Consider the following 19,874-nt stretch of genomic DNA (forward strand, 5'->3'; position numbering starts at 1 on the left):
TGTGTGTGTGTGTGTGTGTGTGTGTGTGTGTGTGTGTGTGTGTGTGTGTGGACGATCCCTCAGGGGCCAGGAGGATGAGGGAGGCCTTTGAGCAAGAGGGGGCAGTGGGAGGGAGAAAAGGGGGCTGAGCTGGAATTCTGAGGAGGGGAATTGGTGGAACCTGGTGGCTGATGGCGATAGAGAATCCGAGGGGCTCAGCCACTGTCGGTGAGGGCAGCTTTAAAGAATGGGCTGCTCTGAAAGTATCCCTAGAGTAGGGAGGCTGTCCAGCAGTGTGGGTAAGCGTGTGGTGTCTGATGCCAGATGGTCTGGGTTCAAAGCCTGCCTCTGACACTTGCTGGTTGTACGACTTTGAACAAATTACTTGAAGAACCTTTGTTTCTTCATCTATAAGATGGGATAATTATAATGTACCTACTATGAAGGTTTATTGCAAGGATTAACTGTTTTAACACATGTAAAGTGCTTACATTAATGCCTGAGTATTATCAGCATTTTTATTAATAAGAAGAAAATATAATAATGGACAGCATTTATCAGAGCTAGGTGTTCTTCTCTTTTCTCTCAGAGACCGACCATTAGAGTTATAACCACTAACTACCCTAGAAAGCATTTAGTCCCTAAATCATGTAATTCTCACTTTCATATAATAAACTGAAAATTCTACAACTAGGTTTGTTTTGTGTTGTTTTCTTTTTTTTGGCCTCACCGCTTGGCTTGTAGCATCTCAGTTCCCTGACCAGGGATTGAACCTGGGCCTCGGCAGTAAAAGTGCCAAATTCTAACCACTAGGCCACCAGGGAACTCCCCACAACTAGATTTTTTTTTTTTGCGGTACGTGGGCCTCTCACTGCTGTGGCCTCTCCCGTTGCGGAGCACAGGCTCCGGACGCACAGGCTCAGCGGCCATGGCTCACGAGCCCAGTGGCTCCGTGGCATGTGGGATCTTCCTGGACCGGGGCACGAGCCCGTGTCCCCTGCATCAGCAGGCGGACTCTCAACCACTGCGCCACCAGGGAAGCCCACAACTAGGTTTTTTTATACCATAAAAACATTTTTCACTTTTGTTTTCAAGTTAAAACCATTAAAAGATTAAAAAAATAAAGAATGGGCTGCTCTTCAGGTCTCTGAAAGCACAGAGGGACAGAGCAAGGACTAGGGGAGCCACCATTGTAAGTAATGAACTAGAGTTTATCACTCATTTTACAGATGAGGAAAACGCTGCTTAGGGAAGGGGAAGTGGCTTACACAGGGTCACACAGCCAGTAACTTGCCCATGCTATTTCCACTGCTTCCTTCCCAGCGTTCCCTCTGCCCAGACTGGGCGAAGCAGTGCTGAGTCTGCGGATGCTGTGCGGGCTGAATCCCAGGGCCTCTGGGAAATCCTTTCTCCTCAACCCAAATGGAAAGCCTCTAGGTCAGAAGAGGTTGTCTCAGCCAGCCTGTGACAGCTAGGGACTTCCCTCCGAGAGAGTGAAGCCTCAAGGCCAGTGTGTCCCCAGGATGCCCTCTCCCTAGGGACAGGGGCAGGGCACCCACTCAGGACTAGTGACTTCCGGTTCCAGACAGATCAAGCCAGCACGCAGGGCTCTTTCCTTCCATGCCACCCTCCCCTGATACTTTATTATGAAAAGTTTCACACACACAGTAAAGTTGAAAGATTTAACCTTGAACACCTGTATACCTACGACTTAGACTCCACCATTCACATTTTACTATACTTGGATGATCACAAATTATCCATTTCTCAATCCATCTTATTTTTGTAATGTACTTCAAAGTGAAGTATACATATCAGTACATTTCCTGTCAGATATTTCAGCATGTATATCATTAACCAGAGCTCCATATTTACTTACATTTTTCTTTTTTTTTCTTTTGCGGGCCTCTCACTGTTGTGGCCTCTCCCGTTGCGGAGCACAGGCTCCGGACGCGCAGGCTCAGCGGCCATGGCTCATGGGCCCAGCCGCTCTGCGGCATGTGGGATCCTCCCGGACCGGGACATGAACCTGTGTCCCCTGCATCGGCAGGTGGACTCTCAACCACTGCGCCACCAGGGAAGCCCTACAATGTTCTTTTAATTTCTGCTGTACAGCAAAGTGATTCAGTTTTACATATATATATACATTTTTTTTTTGCCCGCTGTGCAGCATATGGGATCTTAGTTCCCTGACCAGGGGTCAAACCCATGCCCCCTGCAACGGAAACACAGAGTCTTAACCACTGGAACACCAGGGAAGTCCCTACATTCTTTTTTTATATTCTTTTCCAATATGGTTTATCACAGGATATTGAATATAGTTCCCTGTGCTATACAGTAGAACCTTGTTCGTTCACTCTATATATAATAGTTTGCACCTGCTAGTCCCAAACTCCCAATCCATCCCTCCCCCACCTCCCCTCCCTTGGCAACTACAAGTCTATTTTCTATGTCTGTGAGTCTGTTTCTGTTTTGTAGATAAGATCATTTGTGTCATATTTTAGATTCCACATATAAGTGATATATGGTATTTGCCTTTCTCTTTCTGACTCACAAATGGGTATTATTTCGTTCTTTTTTATGGCTAAGTAGTATTCCATCGTGTGTGTGTGTGTGTGTGTGTGTGTGTGTGTGTGTGTACGTACATATATATATGTATGTACTACATCTTCTTTATCCATTCATCTGTCGATGGACATTTAGGTTGTTTCCATGTCTTGGCTATTGTGAACAGTGCTGCTGTGAACATAGGGGAGTGTGTATCTTTTTTTTTTTTTAATATCTTTATTGGAGTATAATTGCTTTACAATGGTGTGTTAGTTTTGTGCTGTATAACAAAGTGAATCAGCTATATGTATACATATATCCCCATATCCCTTCCATCTTGAGCCTCCCCGCTACCCTCCCTATCCCACCCCTCTAGGTGGTCACAAAGCACCGAGTTGATCTCCCTGTGCTATGCAGCTGCTTCCCACTAGCTATCTGTTTTACATTTGGTAGTGTATATATGTCAGTGCTACTCTCTCACTTCGTCCCAGCTTACCCTTCCCCCTCCCCGTGTCCTCAAGTCCATTCTCTATGTCTGCGTCTTTATTCCTGTCCTGCCCCAGGTTCATCAGAACCTTTTTTTTTTTAGATTCCATGTATGTGTGTTAGCATATGGTATTTTTTTCTCTTTCTGACTTACTTCACTCTGTATGACAGACTCTAGGTCCATCTACCTCACTATAAATAACTCAGTTTTGTTTCTTTTTATGGCTGAGTAATATTCCATTGTATATATGTGGCACATCTTCTTTATCCATTCATCTGTTGATGGACACTTAGGTTGCTTCCATGTCCTGGCTATTGTAAATAGAGCTGCAGTGAACATTGTGGTACATGTCCCTTTTTTTTTGTTAGAAAAACATTTATTAAATAATTTAAAAATCTGCCGGTTTGATTTGAATCTTATTCAAATATGTAGTTTTCCCTAGGCACCCATTCAACTACATGTATTACTTGCACTTAGGTTTGGTTGACTGAAAGAATCAGAGTGGAGGATGGAAGAGGAGGCAGTGATGTAAACAAAACAGAATGTTAGGTCTCCCTCAAATAAATATCTGAGTAGGTGGCCCAAAGTTGGTATCATGTTCCATAGTATCAGGAACTCAAGCTCCTTATTTCTCATCATTTTGTAAAGCATGGCTCCAGTGGTCTAAATGGTAACATTTACAACCGAGGTGATTTGGTTGGGGAACAGCTAACACTTCACACATGCTGTCTCATAAGGAAGTTTCCCAGAGGCTGCCACGTGACATTTCTGCTTAGACTCCACTGGCCAAAACTTACTCACTAATTGCAAAGGAGCTTGGGAGATATAGTAAGCATTTATTTGGTAGTACTTCCCATATGGCAGTCACTGCTCTTAACTCCAGTGATCCACTGTTCTGATAACAGATCTGTTCTCTCTTTTTCTTTTTTTTTTTTTTTTATAAATTTATTTATTATTTTTGGCTGCATTGGGTCTTTGTTGCTGTGTGCAGGCTTTCTCTAGTTGCAGTGAGCGAGGGCTACTCTTCATTGCAGTGCGCGGGCTTCTCATTGTGGTGGCTTCTCTTGTTACGGGGCACGGACTCTAGGCATGTGGGCTTCAGTAGTTGTGGCACTCAGGCTCAGTAGTTGTGGCACATGGGTTTATTTGCTCCACGGCATGTGGGATCTTCCTGGACCAGGGCTCAAACCTGTGTCCCCTGCATTGGCAGATGGATTCTTTTTTTTTTATAATATCTTTATTGGAGTATAATTGCTTTACAATGGTGTGTTAGTTTCTGCTTTATAACAAAGTGAATCAGCTATACATATACATATATCCCCATATCGCTTCCCTCTTGCGTCTCCTTCCCTCCCACCCTCCCTATCCCAACCCTCTAGGTGGTCACAGAGCACCAAGCTGATCTCCCTGTGCTATGTGGCTACGTCCAACTAGCTATCTATTTTATGTTTGATAGTGTATATATGTCCATGCCACTCTCTCATTTTGTCCCAGCTTACCCTTCCCCCTCCCCACGTCCTCAAATCCATTCTCTAGTAGGTCTGTGTCTTTATTCCCGTCCTGCCCCTAGGTTCTTCATGACCATTTTTTTTTTTTTAGATTCCATATATATGTGTTAGCATATGGTATTTGTTTTTCTCTTTCTGACTTACCTCACTCTCAAGATTGCTTTGGCTATTTGGGGTCTTTTGTGTTTCCGTACAGATTGTGAAATTTTTTGTTCTAGTTCTATGAAAAACGCCATTGGTAGTTTGATCGGGATTGCATTGAATCTGTAGACTGCTTTGAGTAGTATTGTCATTTTCACAATGTTGATGCTTCCAATCCAAGAACACGGTATATCTCTCCATCTATTGGTATCATCTTTAACTTCTTTCACCAGTGTCTTATAGTTTTCTGCACACAGCTCTTTTGCTTCCTTAGGAAGGTTTATTCCTAGGTATTTTATTCTTTTTTGCAATGGCAAATGGGAGTGTTTCCTTAATTTCTCTTTCAGCTTTTTCGTCGTTAGTGTATAGGAATGCAAGATATTTCTGTGCATTAATTTTGTATTCTGCTACTTTACCAAATTCATTGATTAACTCTAGTTGTTTTCTGGTAGCATCTTTAGGATTCTCTATGTATAGTATCATGTCATCTGCAAACAGTGACAGTTTTACTTATTCTTTTCTGATTTGGATTCCTTTTATTTCTTTTTCTTCTCTGTAGACTTTTTAATGATGGCCAATCTGACCAGTGTGAGGTGATACCTCATGTATTTTTGATTTGCATTTCTCTAATAATTAGTGATGTTGAGCATCTTTTCATGTGCCTGTTAGCTATGTGTGTGTCTTCTTTGGAGAAATGTCTATTTAGTTCTTCTGCCCATTTTTCAATTGGGTTGTTTGTTTTTTTGTTGTTGAGTCTTATGAGCTGTTTGTATATTTTGGAAATTAAGCCCTTGTCGGTCACATCATTTGCAAATATTTTCTCCCATTCTGTAGCTTGTCTTTTCATTTTGTTTATGGTTTCTTTTGCTGTGCAAAAGCTTGTAAGTTTGATTAGGTCCCTTTGTTTATTTTTGCTTTTATTTGTATTGCCTTGGGAGACTGACCTAAGAAAACATTGGTACAATTTATATCAGAGAATGTTTTGCCTATGTTCTCTTTTAGGAGTTTTATGGTGTCATGTCTTATGTTTAAGTCTTTAAGCTATTTTGAGTTTATTTTTGTGTGTGCTGTGAGGTATGTTCTAACTTTGATTTCATGCAGCTGTCCAACTTTCCCAACACCCCTTGCTGAAGAGACTGTCTTTTTCCCATTGTATATACTTGTCTAGTTTGTCAAAGATTAATTGACCATAGGTATGTGGATTTATTTCTGGGCTCTCTAGTCTGTTCCATTGATTCATATGTCTTTTTTTGTGCCAATAGCATGCCATTTTGGTTACTGTAGCTTTGTAGTGTTATCTGAAGTCTGAGAGAGTTATGCTTCCTGCTTTGTTCTTTTCCCTCAGGATTGCTTTGGCAATTCTGGGTCTTTTATGGTTCCATATAAATTTTAGTATTATTTGTTCTAGTTCTGTGAAATGTGTTTTGGGTAATTTGATAGGGATCACATTAAATCTGTAGATTGCTTTGGGTAGTATGGCCATTTTAACAGTATTAATTCTTCCAATCCAAGAACATGGGATATCTTTCCATTTCTTTGCATCATCTTCAGTTTCCTTTATTAATGGAAAAACACAAATCTTAATGTACATTTCCTGAAGCCTTCTTTGACTCAGCAAGATATTTTTGAGGCTCATTCATGTTGTTGCATATAACAGTAGTACGTTGCTTTTTAAAATAAGCTTTTAAATTTTGGAATAATTTTAGATAGTACAGAGAGTTCTCATATGTCCCCCACCCAGTTTCCCACAGTTTTAACATCTTATATTACCGTGGTATGTTTGTCAAAACCAAGAAACTGACCCTGGTACGTTATGACTAAGTAAACTCCAGATTTGATGTGGATTTCACCAGTTTTCCCTGTATTGTCTTCTTTTTCTCCCAGGATCCAGTCCCAGGTACCACATTACACTTAGTTGCTACATCTCCCCCATGTCCTCTGCTCCCACTCTGTCTTTCCTTATTTCTCGTGACATGGACAGTCTTGAGGAACAGTGGCCAGGTATCCTGTAGAGTGTCCCCTCTGGGTTTGTCTGATGCTTTTCTCATCATGAGGCCACATTTTAGGTTTTTGGAATGCTCAGACAGTACACACTAGCCACACTTCATGCCGTTTACCCTTCATCATTTGGTTAAGATAGTGTTTGCCAGGGTTCTCCAGTGCACAGTTACTATTTTCTCTTTCCCTGTTCTTTGGAAGTGAGTCACGAAGTCTAGCCTACCCTCGGGGGCAGGGGGTGGGGAGTGGGCAAGAGTTAAGTTCCACCTCCCAAGGGGAGAGTCTCTACATGTATTATTTGGAACTCTTTTGTAAGGATTACAAAAGGAATTCTCCCTTGTTTATTTATTTACTTATTCAATCATTTATCGGCTGATTGTTTTTAATTGGATTTTTATTTTTATCAACGTAACATGTATACATAACTTACAAAGTTAAGGCTTACAAGGAAAAAGAATAGCTCCCTAAGGTCCTATAGTTATTTGTTCTGGTGCTTCTAGATTGTATACTTACTTACTCTACTATTTCTTGATTTTTTTTTCCATTTTATATTGTCAAACCATATGAAATTGTCAATACTCAACTGTTTTTGATCTGCAAAATTGACAGTTTCATATGGTTCAAACTAATAACCTAGTGTTTTGACTTCCTATTTGACCAGCTGATCGTGTGTGACATTGGAGTTGTTTTGTTGTGAACTGTGACTTTGCACCTGCCCCTCATCTGACCTGGCTCGGGGATCAACCCCCACCAGCTCCAGGCTCCGTCTCCTCAGACTTGACACCTTGGGCCTGGGTGAGAAAGGGGCTGCAGGGAGTGAGGGCAGCCTTCGCTGTGGTAACTACGCCCCATGGGCAGCTGTGGCGCAAGGCTTCAGGGGCTCCCTGGGCTCTCTGCTCTGACACCCTCAGTGGCAGAGTTCTGGGCCCTTTGCACACTGGGCCCCAGGTACATTGCCTTGCAGGGTTATAGCCACTAGTCCAGCTCTCCCAGTATAGCCTTAGGCCAACTGTTGAACCCTTTGTGCCTCAATTTCCTCATCTGTAAGATGGGAACCATCAGCCTTCCAGATGGATTCCTGTGGTGGCAGAATGGCAGGTCCTTGTCCTGAGACCATGGTGTGGGTTTGCTCTCTTTCCTGCCCACAATGTGAGAGAGGCTTCCCAGAACAGGGGTTTGGGGGTCAGAGGCTGAGATGCCAGGCTCAACCTCTGTCTTGCTATAAGGCCCTAGCCAGGTGCTCCCCCAGTTTTGGGCTTACGTCGCCCCATCTGTGCCAAGGTGATTGGTGATGATAATCTGAGAGGCTTGTAAGTGCCTGAGAACTGGTGGTATCTGTAGTGGTGAGCCCCTCTCCCCTCATTCTTCTGTAGGGCTGGGCCCTGCCCCTCCTGTTCCAGGCACTGGAGGTCCTGGGAGCTTGGGATGAATCGAATTGTAAGACTGCGGGCCCAGTGTTTGGGGGACCTTGGCAAGTCCCTGTTCCCCTCTGGGCCTCAGTGAGGGGGATGGTGGGCTGAGCTGCTAGGGCCCTTTCTCTTCTGAGGCCCAGACAGAAAAGACAGACCACGCTGGGCACAGACAACATGGTGGCAGAATCACTCAGGGACCCTGCCCAGGCCAGGGGAGGAGCCACAGTTATCAGGCAGTCTCACAGATGAATGCAAAACTGCAATTTGGACGAGTTTGTGCTACCAGATAAAAGTTAATGGGACCAAGACCCAATCTAGGGTGTGAGGGAGGGCTTCTCTGTGGAAGTGATCCTTCCTGAGGCCTGAAGGGCAAGCAGGTGTTTACTAGATGAATGGGGAAGAGAACATTCCAGGCAGAGGAGACAGCAAAGATCCTGCACTGGAAGGGAACAGGCCAGTGTGGCTGGAGCTGAGTGAGGTGGAGCACGGCAGAGGCTGAAGCACGTACATGGGCAGGGACCAAGTGCAAGGCCTCAGAGCCCCAGAGAGTTTGATCTTCACCCTAAGAGCCATGGGAGGCCTTTAGAGGACCTTAAGCTGGGATGTAACATGACCAGATTTGTCTTAAAAAGCAACCTCTGTTGCTAGGGTGGGAGGTTTGAGATCAGGAAGCCCAGAGAGGAGACCACTGTTGTTCAGATGACAGTGGCTTTGTCCAGGGTGGTAGCTGCGGGGACAGGTAGAAATAGAACTGACAGGCTTGGTGGCTTGGTCTATGGGAGGAGACAAGTCTGTTGATTCTATGGCCTGAACACCTGGATGGAAGAAGGGGGATATGGGTTCCCAGTGGGAGAAGCAGGTTTGATAGGGGACTTGGCTGGGGTGGAAGGGCCAGTGGGCACCCAGGAGGTGAGACGGAGGAGCGCGCCAGTCTGGAGTTCACCGGCCAGGGCTTGGGATGGAAGCACAGACCATGGTAGGAGGAGGAAGGGCAGTAGGGCAACTTCTGCAGTGCCAGTGAGACCCTTAAAGGGTGGTGTAGGCCCTGAGGTGCAGGGTCCCTGGGCAGGGTCTCCCCAACACCTACCTAGCCCCTCAGAGATCCAAAGTTCAGGGGGAGGTATCATGAAGCTTCTCACATCTCTCTCCCCCCAGATCCTGCTCATCTCCGATTACTTCTATGCCTTCCTACGGCGGGAGTACTACCTCACACATGGTCTCTACCTGACCACCAAGGACGGCACGGAGGCCATGCTTGTGCTCAAGTAGGCCTGGCTGGGCACAGGGCTGCACGGACTTCAGGGGTGAAAGGGCCAGAAGCTGGGCCAAGCCCTCTAACCAGAGCTTCCAGCAGGGAAGTCCTGGGCAGATCAGGTTTGAGTCCAGGGTCACAAATATCTGGTACCGGTGAGGAGCCAAGGCTGGCAGCAAGGCCTGTGGGGAGTAGCCAGGAGCATCTCCACTTGCACTCCCCACTTTGTGGCTCTGCACACCAAGGAGCCCCCCTCCCAAGCAGGGAAGGGGAAGAAGCAGATGAGCAGGGTTTGTTAGGTTGTGGCTACTTAATAAATGTTTTTTGTTATGCAAGCGTCTGCCCTGGAACCACACTGCACTCCTGCAAGGGGTGGGCTTGGCCCCTAATACCACCATGGTGCACTACACACGGGCGTGGGTTTCCCGAATGAGCTCTGAGTCCACAGAACACGGGTCTGCGCACTGGTCAGCTGAGAATGGTGTGGGGCAGCCCTCCCCACTCCCCAAGCAGCTGGAGGCAAAGGGCCAGGCAGGCCTGAGCAATCTTTATTCTGCAGAGGAACAATGACCACAGATCCATACACCATGTCAAGACTGGGTGAGCCAGGGGCCAGTCCTTCAGGGGTGGGCAGGTCCAGGCATGGGCAGCACCTCAGGTCAAGGAGGGACAGATGGGCAGACAGGCAGGGGCCTAAAAAAAAAGACAAACCACACAGAGCAGGGGTGCTAGGGGCTGCTCCCAACCTCCCCCCATCCCAGCCAGCACCCAGAGGGGCAACCCTAACATGACTGGGCCAGGATCCACCCAGGGGCAGGGTAGGTGCGGTTGGTGCCCCCTGGCTAGGATGTGGCATCCCCGCCCGGCCCACCAGGGGCAGGGGCAGAGGCAGTTCAGTTCAGGTGCCAGGAGCTCCCAGGGCAGAGCCTGACAGGGCCCCCCACTCCCAAGCCAACCCCCCTACTGCTGGCTCAGAAGCCGAAGGTTTCCTGGGAGGCGTAGACCATGTAGAGGAAGCCGTCATCGTCCTTCTCCTGCTCATAGATGTCGGCGATGGGCGTGGACACGCTCACCATGCTGTGCTGGTTCACCAGCAGGAAGAAGGCCTGCGTGGGGTTCAGCTGCAGGCGGCGCCTGAGGTGGGCGGGAAGGCAAGCCAACCGTGAGGGGCCTGGCTGTTGGGCGAGTGTAGCCCTCACCCGCTCCCCAAAATGATCCTAACCCTCCACCTCACACCCATCCCAAGCCCTTCTAGAGGCTCTCACCTCTGACCGGACACTGACCCAAGCCCTGACCTTGACCTTTCCCAACCTCCCCACAACAGGGACCCAGCACCCGTTCCCGTGCCCCACCCCCACCTCTTCCTTCTCAGAAGGACCCAGCCCCCTGCCTGACCCCAGCAGGACCCAATCCCCCTCTGACAGCTGCTGCCCGCGCACCGGATGATCTTGACCAACTCGCTCATGTTGACATGGTCCGGGACCAGGAACTTGGTCTTGTCCAGGACGGGCAGCTGCTTCTCACCCTTGTAGCGCTCGATGATTACCTGGGAGCGGGGCGGGGGATGCGTGAGCCCGAGGCGGAGCCTGGGCCGGGCGGGGATGGGAGGGGGCGGCGGAACTCACCGGGATTTTGCTGGGGTGCTGCTCGCGGATCTGCTGCACCTCTTTACAGCGATCGGCTGCAGACAGCAGTCGGGGATGAGGCCGGGCCGAGGTCCTCCTCGCGGTTCCGTCCCGCCAGTACCCGAGGGGCGGCCCCGACCCCGCCTCCCCGAAGCCCCCGCCTCCGGAGCCGTTGGGCCCTAAGGCCCGGGCACAGGACCGGGATGCGAGGCGGAGGCCCCGGCCCAGGCCCCAGCCCGCTTCCCATCCCGAGGGTCCAGCTCCAGCCGAGCCTGACGTCACGGAGCTGACGTCATCTGCGGCAGTCGGGTCGGCCGGCCAACACCCCCCAGCCCCCACGCCCGCACCCCGCGCTCGCAGAGCGCCCGCCGGGCCTCACCAAAGCTCCGCCGCTGCTTGAAAGGCCGGTCTGAGGGCATCGCGCCGGCCCGGCGGGGCGCGCAGGCCGGGGCTCTGGGGCGCGCGACGAGGGGATGTGGCTGCGGTTCGGGGGCTCCGGGGGCTCCGCGCCTCGCGCTCAAGGGCTCCGAGGCTCGCGCTGAGCCCGGCGACGGCGGCTCGGGGAGGTAACTCGCCCGGCTGACGTCAGGTCACAACATTCCTTAAAGGGGAGGCCGGCGCGCCGCTCCCATTGGGCCGACGCAAAGTCCGCCCGCCCGGACCCGTGACATCACGGCGCAGAGAGCCTGGATTCCCGGCCCAGCGCCGCGAAGGGGCGGGGGCTCCCAGGGCGCGTCACAGTCCCGTGACGTCACGGCCTGAGCAGAGGTGGGCGGGGTGGGGTGGGGTCCTCTCCCTGAGGTCCGGGCTGAGGGGAGACTAGAAAGCCTGCGAGGCCGTTGGGGGAGCAGGCTCGCAGCTCTGGCGGCAGGGAGAGCGGGGGCCAGGCTGCGGCACAGCATCCTTCTGTTCCCACTGTCACTAAGTCATCTGACAGCGCTCACTCGGAGCCTGTTCCGTTCCAGGAACGGTAGGAGGCACTGGGGATGACAACACTAAACCAAACGTCCTCGCCTTCGTGGAGCTCATGGTTAGAGAAAGAAAAAGGTAGTGGCCGGGGTGGGGGCGGGGATTAAAACTTGAAGACGCTTGGAGCAAGACACTGAAAAGCATAAAGGTTTTAGAAGGAATTTCTAGAATTGAAAAATAGAGCTATCGAAATTCAGGTCTCAAAGGATGAGGCAAGAGAGCCAATTAGATACAGCAGAAGAGAAAATCACTGAACTGGATGAAAGAGCGGAAGCAATTAGCCAGAAAACAAGCCAGATGGAACATATAAAAGAGGAAGTGACAGGAATGGTAAGGTGAGAAGAATAGGTTCAATCAGCGTTCCAGAAGGAGAAAAAAGAATGTGGGAGAGGCAGTTCCTGAAGAACTTCCACAATTGATTAGAGACCAGGATCCTCACTTAAAATCCAGAACAGAATAAATAAAAATAAAATCTCATCTAGACACTTCGTAGTGAATTTGCAAAACTCTAAAGAGAAGAAATTAGACAGAAAAATATCAAGTAACTAAACTGGTAAACATGGAAGTCCATCTAAACAAGCACCTGCTATGGAACATGAATGGTGACGATTAGTTTGTGGAGTACAGAGCAAGGAGCACAGGACACAATAACAGGTAGGACTGGAGAGAGTAATCAGAGTTTAAGTGTTCTAAGAAGCTTCATTTCTTTGAGAGGAGGAGAATAAAGATAATTGGTAATTATCTAGCTTTGTAAAGTCAAGTCAAGTTCAAACACTTCAGAGAGATCACTAAAAGAATAGAAGGTATAAATGCCAATGCACAAAAGAGAAAAGTTTAGTAGAGGGTATTAAAATATAATTGAAGGTAGAAAAGGAGAAACAGGAAGCAAAGTGAAAAGAATGGTACATAAACGGTACAAAATCAGAGGTAGAAAATATTTTACATTCATCTATTAAAATAGAGATGAACAGATTGGCCAAGAAAAAGAAAATGCAGGTCTATGCTGTTTACAAGAGGACATTTAAAACTTAAGGGCACCAAAAGTAAACAGTTGGAAAAAAAGTGTATACTAGAGAAAAACTAACCAAAAGATATACCCATAGCAAAATCAGACAAAATAGGCTTTAAGGCTAGAGACATTATTAGTGATAAAGAGCGTCAACACAAAGTGATGAAAAGAACAATTTTCTAAGAAGATAGAACAATTCTGAACTTGTATGTTAGAGGTTAAAAAAAAAGGCTGGAAGTGTATGAAGCAAAAGTGACACGATACAAGGAGAAATTGCCAAGTCCTTCATCACAGTGGTAGATTTAAAAACTTTTTCAGTAACTGATAGACCAAACAGCCAAAAAAAGGATATAGAAGATTTTAATACCATTAATAATTCTAATCAATTGACCCTGGTAGAACCCTGAACCCAATATGTTACTTTCAGGCACACAAGAAACATTTATAAAAAATTACCTGTGGGGAATGTGGGAAAGAAAGGAGTCAAAGACAACAGATGGGGCCAGGGAGAATTACAGAGTACATTTTAGGGGAAGATCATGGGTTAATTTTGGGGAGGTCAAGTTTGAGATGTCTGCTAGCTTCCAAGCAGAGACATAGAGTAGGCCAGGCCCCAAGACAGATCTCAACAGATAATCAGATAATTAATTTCATACAGACCGTGTTCTCTGACCACAAGCAAGAGCTGAATAAACTCCAAATCTTTCGATATTTAAAAACACTTTTAGGGACTTCCCTGGTGGTGCAGTGGTTAAGAATCCGCCTGACAATCCAGGGGACACAGGTTCGAGCCCTGGTCCAGGAAGATCCTGCATGCCGCGAAGCAACTAAGCCCGTGTGCCACAACTACTGAGCCTGTGCTCTAGAGCCCGCGTGCCTAGAGCCCGTGCTCCGCAAGAGAAGGCACCGCAATGAGAAGCCCATGCACTGCAACGAAGAGTAACCCCCGTTCGCCACAACTAGAGAAAGCCTGAGTGCAGCAACGAAGACCCAACGCAGCCAATAAATAAATACATTTACAAAAAAAATGGAAACACTCTAAAAAAACATTTTTTTAAAGAATTTAAAAAACACTTCTAGAAAACTCTTTACTCAAAAATGAAATCATATGGAAATGAAAACTATTTAGGTCAAACTAAAAATGAGAATACATATAAAAACTCCAGTTTGGGAGGTGGGGGGACTAAAGCAGAATTTAAAAGATTTGTAACCTTATCAGTGGTATTAGGTAAGAAGAAATATGGAGAATTTATGAGCAGAATGTCAAAGAATTTTAGAATGGAGTAAGTGTAAACCCAAAGAAAGTGGAAGGAAGATAATAATGAAGAGCAGAAATTGATTAAATAGAAAACAAAAGCACTAGTATGTACCACAAAACAAAGCTGGATCTTTGAAAAGACCAATAAAATAAACATTAATATGCAAAAGGGGTATAACTACAGATATAGCAGAAATGACAAAAATAAGATTATAAACTTTATGCCAATACACTAAAAACTTAGATGAAATGGACAATTTTCTAGTAAAAGATAATTTGCCAAGACTAATTAAAAAAGAAATAGACAAACTGAGTAGCCATATACAAAAAAACAAAAAGTAGTCCAGATGGATTTTTAGTTTTCTCCCAAAATAATAATAATAAAAAAAACCAAACCTGCATCAAACATTATACTTAATGGTAGAACACCATACTATATGATAAATGTTAAGCATTATTCCCTTTAGAGCCAAGAACAGAATTTTTAATTGTATTATTAATTATTATTATTATTTTGCAGTACGCAGGCCTCTCACTGTAGTGGCCTCTCCCATTGCAGAGCACAGGCTCCAGACGTGCAAGTTCAGCGGCCATGGCTCACGGGCCCAGCCGCTCCGCGGCATGTGGGATCTTCCCGGACCGGGGCACGAACCCGTGTCCCCTGCATCGGCAGGCGGACTCTCACCCACTGCGCCACCAGGGAAGCCCCTAATTGTATTATTGAACAAAATGCAAATATTGCATGGAGGGCCCAGCCAGAGTACCAAGACAAGGAAAAGAAAGGAGCAAAACTATCATTCACAGCCAGAAAACCCAAAGGAATCTACAAACAATAAAAGATTGCTAACTAATAAAGTCTAACAACACACAATACTAAGTTTTAGGGTAATATGGGAAAATGAGAACTCTTTACACTGCTGATGGGAGTGTAAATAATTTCAGCTACATTAGGGAGCAATTTGACAAAATCTACCAAAACTGAAATACTCATATCCTCCAAACCAGGAATTAAACTTGTGGGTGTGCACATGAGCCCAAAGAAATACAGTTAAGTATGTTTATTGGAACATTTTCAAAATAACAAAAAAAAATTAGAAGCCACCTAAATGTCCTATTAAATATCTTGTGTAACAGAACAACAGGACATTCCTGTAGTGAAAGAGGGAGAGAAGGGGTCAGCAGGCTTTCCCTTTCAAAGCACAGAAAGTAAATATTTTCAGCTTTGCAGGCCATATGGTCTCTGGCAACTACTCAGTTCTGTTGGAGTGTGGAAGCAGGCCTAGACAATCTGAATGGGCAAGGCTGTGTCCTAATAATACTTTATTTGCTGAAACAGACAAATTTGGCCTGAGGGCTTTAGTTTGCTGACTCTTGATCCAGAACTGTGTGTGTCAAAGTGGACACATCTCACATACACAATGTTGCAGGAGATTGTGATCAGTCATTAAGAGCAGTTGAAAGAACTAGGTCGGCCATGGCCTTGAGGAAGTGGTTGCACCTTTCTTTTGTCAGGCTAAGCCTTTGGGGATAGGCCCATCCCCCAAATCCAACAGATGGTCTGTGCTCCATCTTTCCCTTACCTGACCAGTCAGCAGGGCTGACACTCCCTCCACCAGTCCTCTGGTTACTCTGCTCACTTCTTCCTCCTCTCTATCTTCCCTGAATCCAAAGGGCTGGCCTACTACTCTATGTCTCTACTTGGAAGTCTAGCAGACATCTCAAACTTGACCTCCCCAAAATGAACCCATGATCTTCCCCTAAAATGGACTCTGATTGTAACCCTCCCTCTCCACACCTGTCATCTTTGACTCCTTTCTTTCCCACAGCCCCACACATTCTCCGGGCCCAAATCCTCTTGGTTCCACATTCAAAATATCTCCAGAATCTGACCACCTCTCACCACTTCCACTCCTGCCACTCAAGTCAGAGCCACCATCATCTGTTGTCCGTCTACTGCCATCATTTCCACCCTGGTCTCCTTGCTTTGGCCTTGCCCACTTGAGCCTGGTCTCACTACACTGACAAGAGTCCTCCTGTGCACACAGGTGTTGGATCATGCTATTTCTTCACGCCACTCAAAGTAAAAGTCAAAGGCTGAACAGTATGCCATGAGGCCTGCAGGAGCTGCCTTCCTGCTGCTCTTCTGGGCTTATCTACCTCACCCTTGCCCCCTTGGCTTCAACTACACTGGCCTCCTTGCTATCACTATTCCGGGAATCCCAGACACACATGTGCCCTAGAGCATTTCTGTACTTACTGGTCCCTTTCCCTGGAGCATTCTTCTCCAAAATCTCTTTGTGGCTCACTCTCTAATTTCCAAGGTCTCCTCAGGGAGGCCTTCCTGAATGAGCTTATTTAATACTGCAGCCCCCACCCCAGTCACTCTCTATCCTCCTTCCCAACACCTTGCTTAATTTTTTTGCCAGAGCAGTTATCACATTCTAATATGTTATACGCTTTTCCTAAACATTTTGTGATGAAAACTTTCAAGCAAATAGAACACTTGAAATAATTGTTCAGTGACCACCCATATACCTACCAGTTACATTCTACACTTAACCCTTGCTCCATTTGCATCATCACTATCTGTCAATCTGTCCATGCATCCATTTTATCTTTATGATGCATTTCAGTAAGTTGCAATTCAACATTTGTTTATGATAAAAAATCTCAACAAAGTGGGTACAGAGGGACCATATCTCAACATAATAAAGGCCATATATGACAAGCCCATAGCTAACATCATACTCAAAGCTGAAAGCTTTTCCTCTAACATCAGGAACAAGGCAAGGATTTCCACTGTCATCACATTTATTCAACATAGTATTGGAAGTCATAGCCAGAGCAATTCGACAAGAAAAAGAAATAAAAGATATCCAAAATGGGAAAGGAAGAAGTAAAACTGTCACTATTTGCAGATGACATCATATTATACATAGAAAACACTAAAGACTTAACCGAAAAAACTGTTAGAACTAATAAACAAATTCAGTAAAGTTGCAGGATACAAAATCAATATACAAAAATCTGTTGCATTCCTATACACTAATAACAAATTATGAGAAAGAGAAATTAAGAAAACAATTCCATTTAAAATTGCATCAAAATGAATGAATTACCTAGGAATAAATTTAACTAAGGAGGTGAAAGATCTGCACACTGAAAATTAGAAGACACTAATGAAAAAACTTGAAGTAGACATAAATAAATGGAAAGATATTCTGTGCTCATTTGGATTGGAAGAATTAACATTGTTAAAATGTCCATACTACCCAAAGCAATCTACAGGTTCAGTGCAAGCCCTATTAAAATTCCAATGGCCTTTTTCACAGAAATAGAACAAACAATTGTAAAATTTGTATGGGGGTCTTCCCTGGTGGCGCAGTGGTTAAGAATCCTCCTGCCAATGCAGGGGACACAGGTTCGAGCCCTAGTCTTGGAAGATCCCACATGCTGTGGAGCAACTAACTCCATGCACCACAACTACTGAGCCCACGTGCCACAACTACTGAAGCCCGTGCTCCTAGAGCCTGTGCTCTGCAACAAGAGAAGCCACTGCAATGAGAAGCCCACGCACTGCAAGGAAGAGTAGCTCCCACTCGCCACAACTAGAGAAAGCCCGCGCACAGCAACGAAGACCCAATGCAGCCAAAAATAAATAAATTTATTTTAAAAAAATAATAAAAAATAAAATAAGATTTGTATGGAATCACAAAAGACCCTGAATAGCCAAAGGAGTCTTGAGAAAGAAGAACAAAGCTGGAGGCATTACACTCCCTGATTTCAAACTATATTACAAAGCTATTATAAAACAATATTATATTGACATAAAAAGACACATAGATCAGTGGAACAGAATAGAGAGCCCGGAAATAAACCCATGCATATCTGGTCAATTTATCTACAAAGAAGCCAAGAGTACACAATGGGGAAAGAACAGTCTCTTCGTGGGAAAACTGGACAGCCACATGCAAAAGAATGACACTGGACCACTGTCTTACACTATACACAAAAACCAACTCAAAATAGATTAAAGACTTGAATGTAAAACCTGAAACCAGAAAACCCTTAGAAGACAACATAGATGATAAGCTCCTTGACATCAGTCTTGGCAATGATTTTTTGGAATTGACACCAAACGCAAAGGCAACAGAAGCAAAAATAAACAACTGGGACTACATCAAACTTAAAAGCTTCTGTGCATCAACAAAATGAAAAGACAACCCACCAAATAGGAGAAAATTTTTGCAAATCCTGTAACTGATAAGGGGTTAATATCCAAAATATATAAATAACTTATATGACTCAATAGCAAAAACCAATCCAATTAAAAAAACGGGCAGAGGATCTGAGTAGACATTTTTTCCAAAAAAGACACAGGTACATGAAAGGTGCTCCATATCACTAATCATCAGGGAAATGCAAATTGAAAACACAATGAGATAGCACCTCACACCTGTTAGAATGGCTGTTCTCAAGACAAGAAATAAATGTTGGTGAGGATGTGGAGAAAAGGGAACCCTTGTGCACTATTGGTGGGAATGTAAATTGGTCCCAACAACTATGGAAAACAGCATGGAGGCTCCTCAAAAAACTAAAAATAGAACTATCATATGATCCAGCAATTCCACTTCTGAATATACTTTGGATAACGTATTTCCTTTATCCAAAGGAAATGAAATCACCATCTTGAAAAGATATATGTACCCCCTTATGTTCATTGTAGCATTATTTACAATAGCCAAGATACAACCTAAGTGTCCATCAATAGAGGAACAGATGAAGAAAATGTAGCATATATATACAATGGAATATTATTATTCAGACATAAAAAGGAAGGAAATCTTGTCATATGAGACATGGATGGACCATAATCTCACTTATGTGTGGTATCTAAAAAACAAGCAAATAAGGGAATTCCCTGGCAGCCAGTGGTTAGGACTCCCCGCTCTCACTGCCAGCGGCCCAGGTTCAATCCTTGGCGGGGAAACTAAGATCCTGCAAGTCATGCAGTACGGCAAAAAAAAACCAAAAACCCACCACCACAACAACAAACCCACACACAACAAACCAAGCAAATAGAACAAAAAAAACAAGCTCATAGAGACAGAAAACAGAACAGATTGGAGGCGGGGCTGGGGGTATGGCATGGTGAAATGAGTGCCCAAAGATACAAACTTCCAGTTATAAAATAAACATATAAAAGTCATGGGCATATAATGTACAGCATGGTGACTATGGTTAATAATACTGTAGTCTATATTTGAAAGTTCCTAAAAGAGTACACCTTAAAGTTCTCATGATAAAAAAAATTTTTTAACTACCTATGGTGACAGATGTTAACTAGACTTATTGTGGTGATCACTTCACAATATACAAATATTGAATCATTATGTTGTACACCTGAAACTAATGTTCCATTTTAGATTCCTGTCAACAATATATGGGAGTTCCAGTTGCTCTGCTTTCTTGTTGATATTTGGTATTGCCAGTTTTCAAAATTTTAGCCATTATGGTGGTCATGTAATGGTATCTACTTGTGGGCTTAAATTTAACATGCTATATAGTTTTTAAAATGTGTTTTGTTTTATTTCTCTTTCCCACTAACATGCAAGCCCCTTAAGGGCAGCATTTCCTATATATTTGGTTCCTGTGCTATCCCAGCACCTAGACAGAATGTAGCACATGG

The 19,874-nt window shown here is 45.1% G+C and overlaps 2 protein-coding genes and 1 non-coding gene across 7 annotated transcripts in view; 1 reads left to right on the forward strand and 2 right to left on the reverse strand.

Annotated features, from left to right (window-relative positions):
• PIGU (phosphatidylinositol glycan anchor biosynthesis class U) overlaps positions 1–19,874 on the forward strand; it is a 127,869-nt gene that overhangs the window by 101,532 nt on the left and 6,463 nt on the right. The window contains exon 12 of one of the 4 annotated variants that reach the window (XM_029219691.1): positions 9,228–9,665. The exons of 2 other annotated variants lie outside the window; for them this stretch is intronic. In XM_029219691.1, coding sequence (XP_029075524.1) covers positions 9,228–9,341 — 114 coding nt within the window. In that variant the 3' untranslated portion in view covers positions 9,342–9,665. Of the gene's footprint in view, positions 1–1,302; positions 1,835–9,227; positions 9,666–19,874 lie in introns of those variants that run through there. One more of the 4 variants, XM_029219695.1, reaches the window with a different exon arrangement.
• On the reverse strand, positions 732–803 carry TRNAK-UUU. The gene has a single exon. It is a non-coding gene; the product is annotated as a tRNA-Lys (tRNA).
• Positions 9,851–13,731, reverse strand: MAP1LC3A (microtubule associated protein 1 light chain 3 alpha). Of its 2 annotated transcripts, XM_029219699.1 has the most exons (5): positions 11,329–13,731; positions 10,950–11,005; positions 10,764–10,870; positions 10,289–10,458; positions 9,856–10,017 (listed from the first exon to the last, which is right to left on the reverse strand). In XM_029219699.1, the coding sequence occupies exons 1-4, from the start codon at positions 11,366–11,368 to the stop codon at positions 10,296–10,298; spliced, it is 366 nt and encodes a 121-aa protein (XP_029075532.1). In that variant the 5' UTR covers positions 11,369–13,731; the 3' UTR covers positions 9,856–10,017; positions 10,289–10,295. The 2 variants fall into 2 exon arrangements, with proteins under 2 accessions (XP_029075531.1, XP_029075532.1); XM_029219698.1 differs by having other exon boundaries at positions 9,851–10,458; positions 11,329–13,728.

Source organism: Monodon monoceros, unplaced genomic scaffold (assembly GCF_005190385.1).
Source record: "Monodon monoceros isolate NGI ecotype Baffin Bay Population unplaced genomic scaffold, NGI_Narwhal_1 Super_Scaffold_13, whole genome shotgun sequence".
In the NCBI taxonomy this organism is placed as follows: Eukaryota; Metazoa; Chordata; class Mammalia; order Artiodactyla; family Monodontidae; genus Monodon; species Monodon monoceros.

What these genes read in the sequence shown, in the direction of transcription:
- MAP1LC3A (XM_029219698.1), bottom strand. Translation starts at nt 11,368, where the DNA reads ATGCCCTCAGACCGGCCTTTCAAGCAGCGGCGGAGCTTTG. An exon ending in CAAGCAGCGGCGGAGCTTTG is followed by an intron (nt 11,006 to 11,328) that starts GTGAGGCCCGGC and finishes TGCTGTCTGCAG; the next exon opens with CCGATCGCTGTAAAGAGGTG. An exon ending in GAGTTGGTCAAGATCATCCG is followed by an intron (nt 10,459 to 10,763) that starts GTGCGCGGGCAG and finishes CGCCCACCTCAG; the next exon opens with GCGCCGCCTGCAGCTGAACC.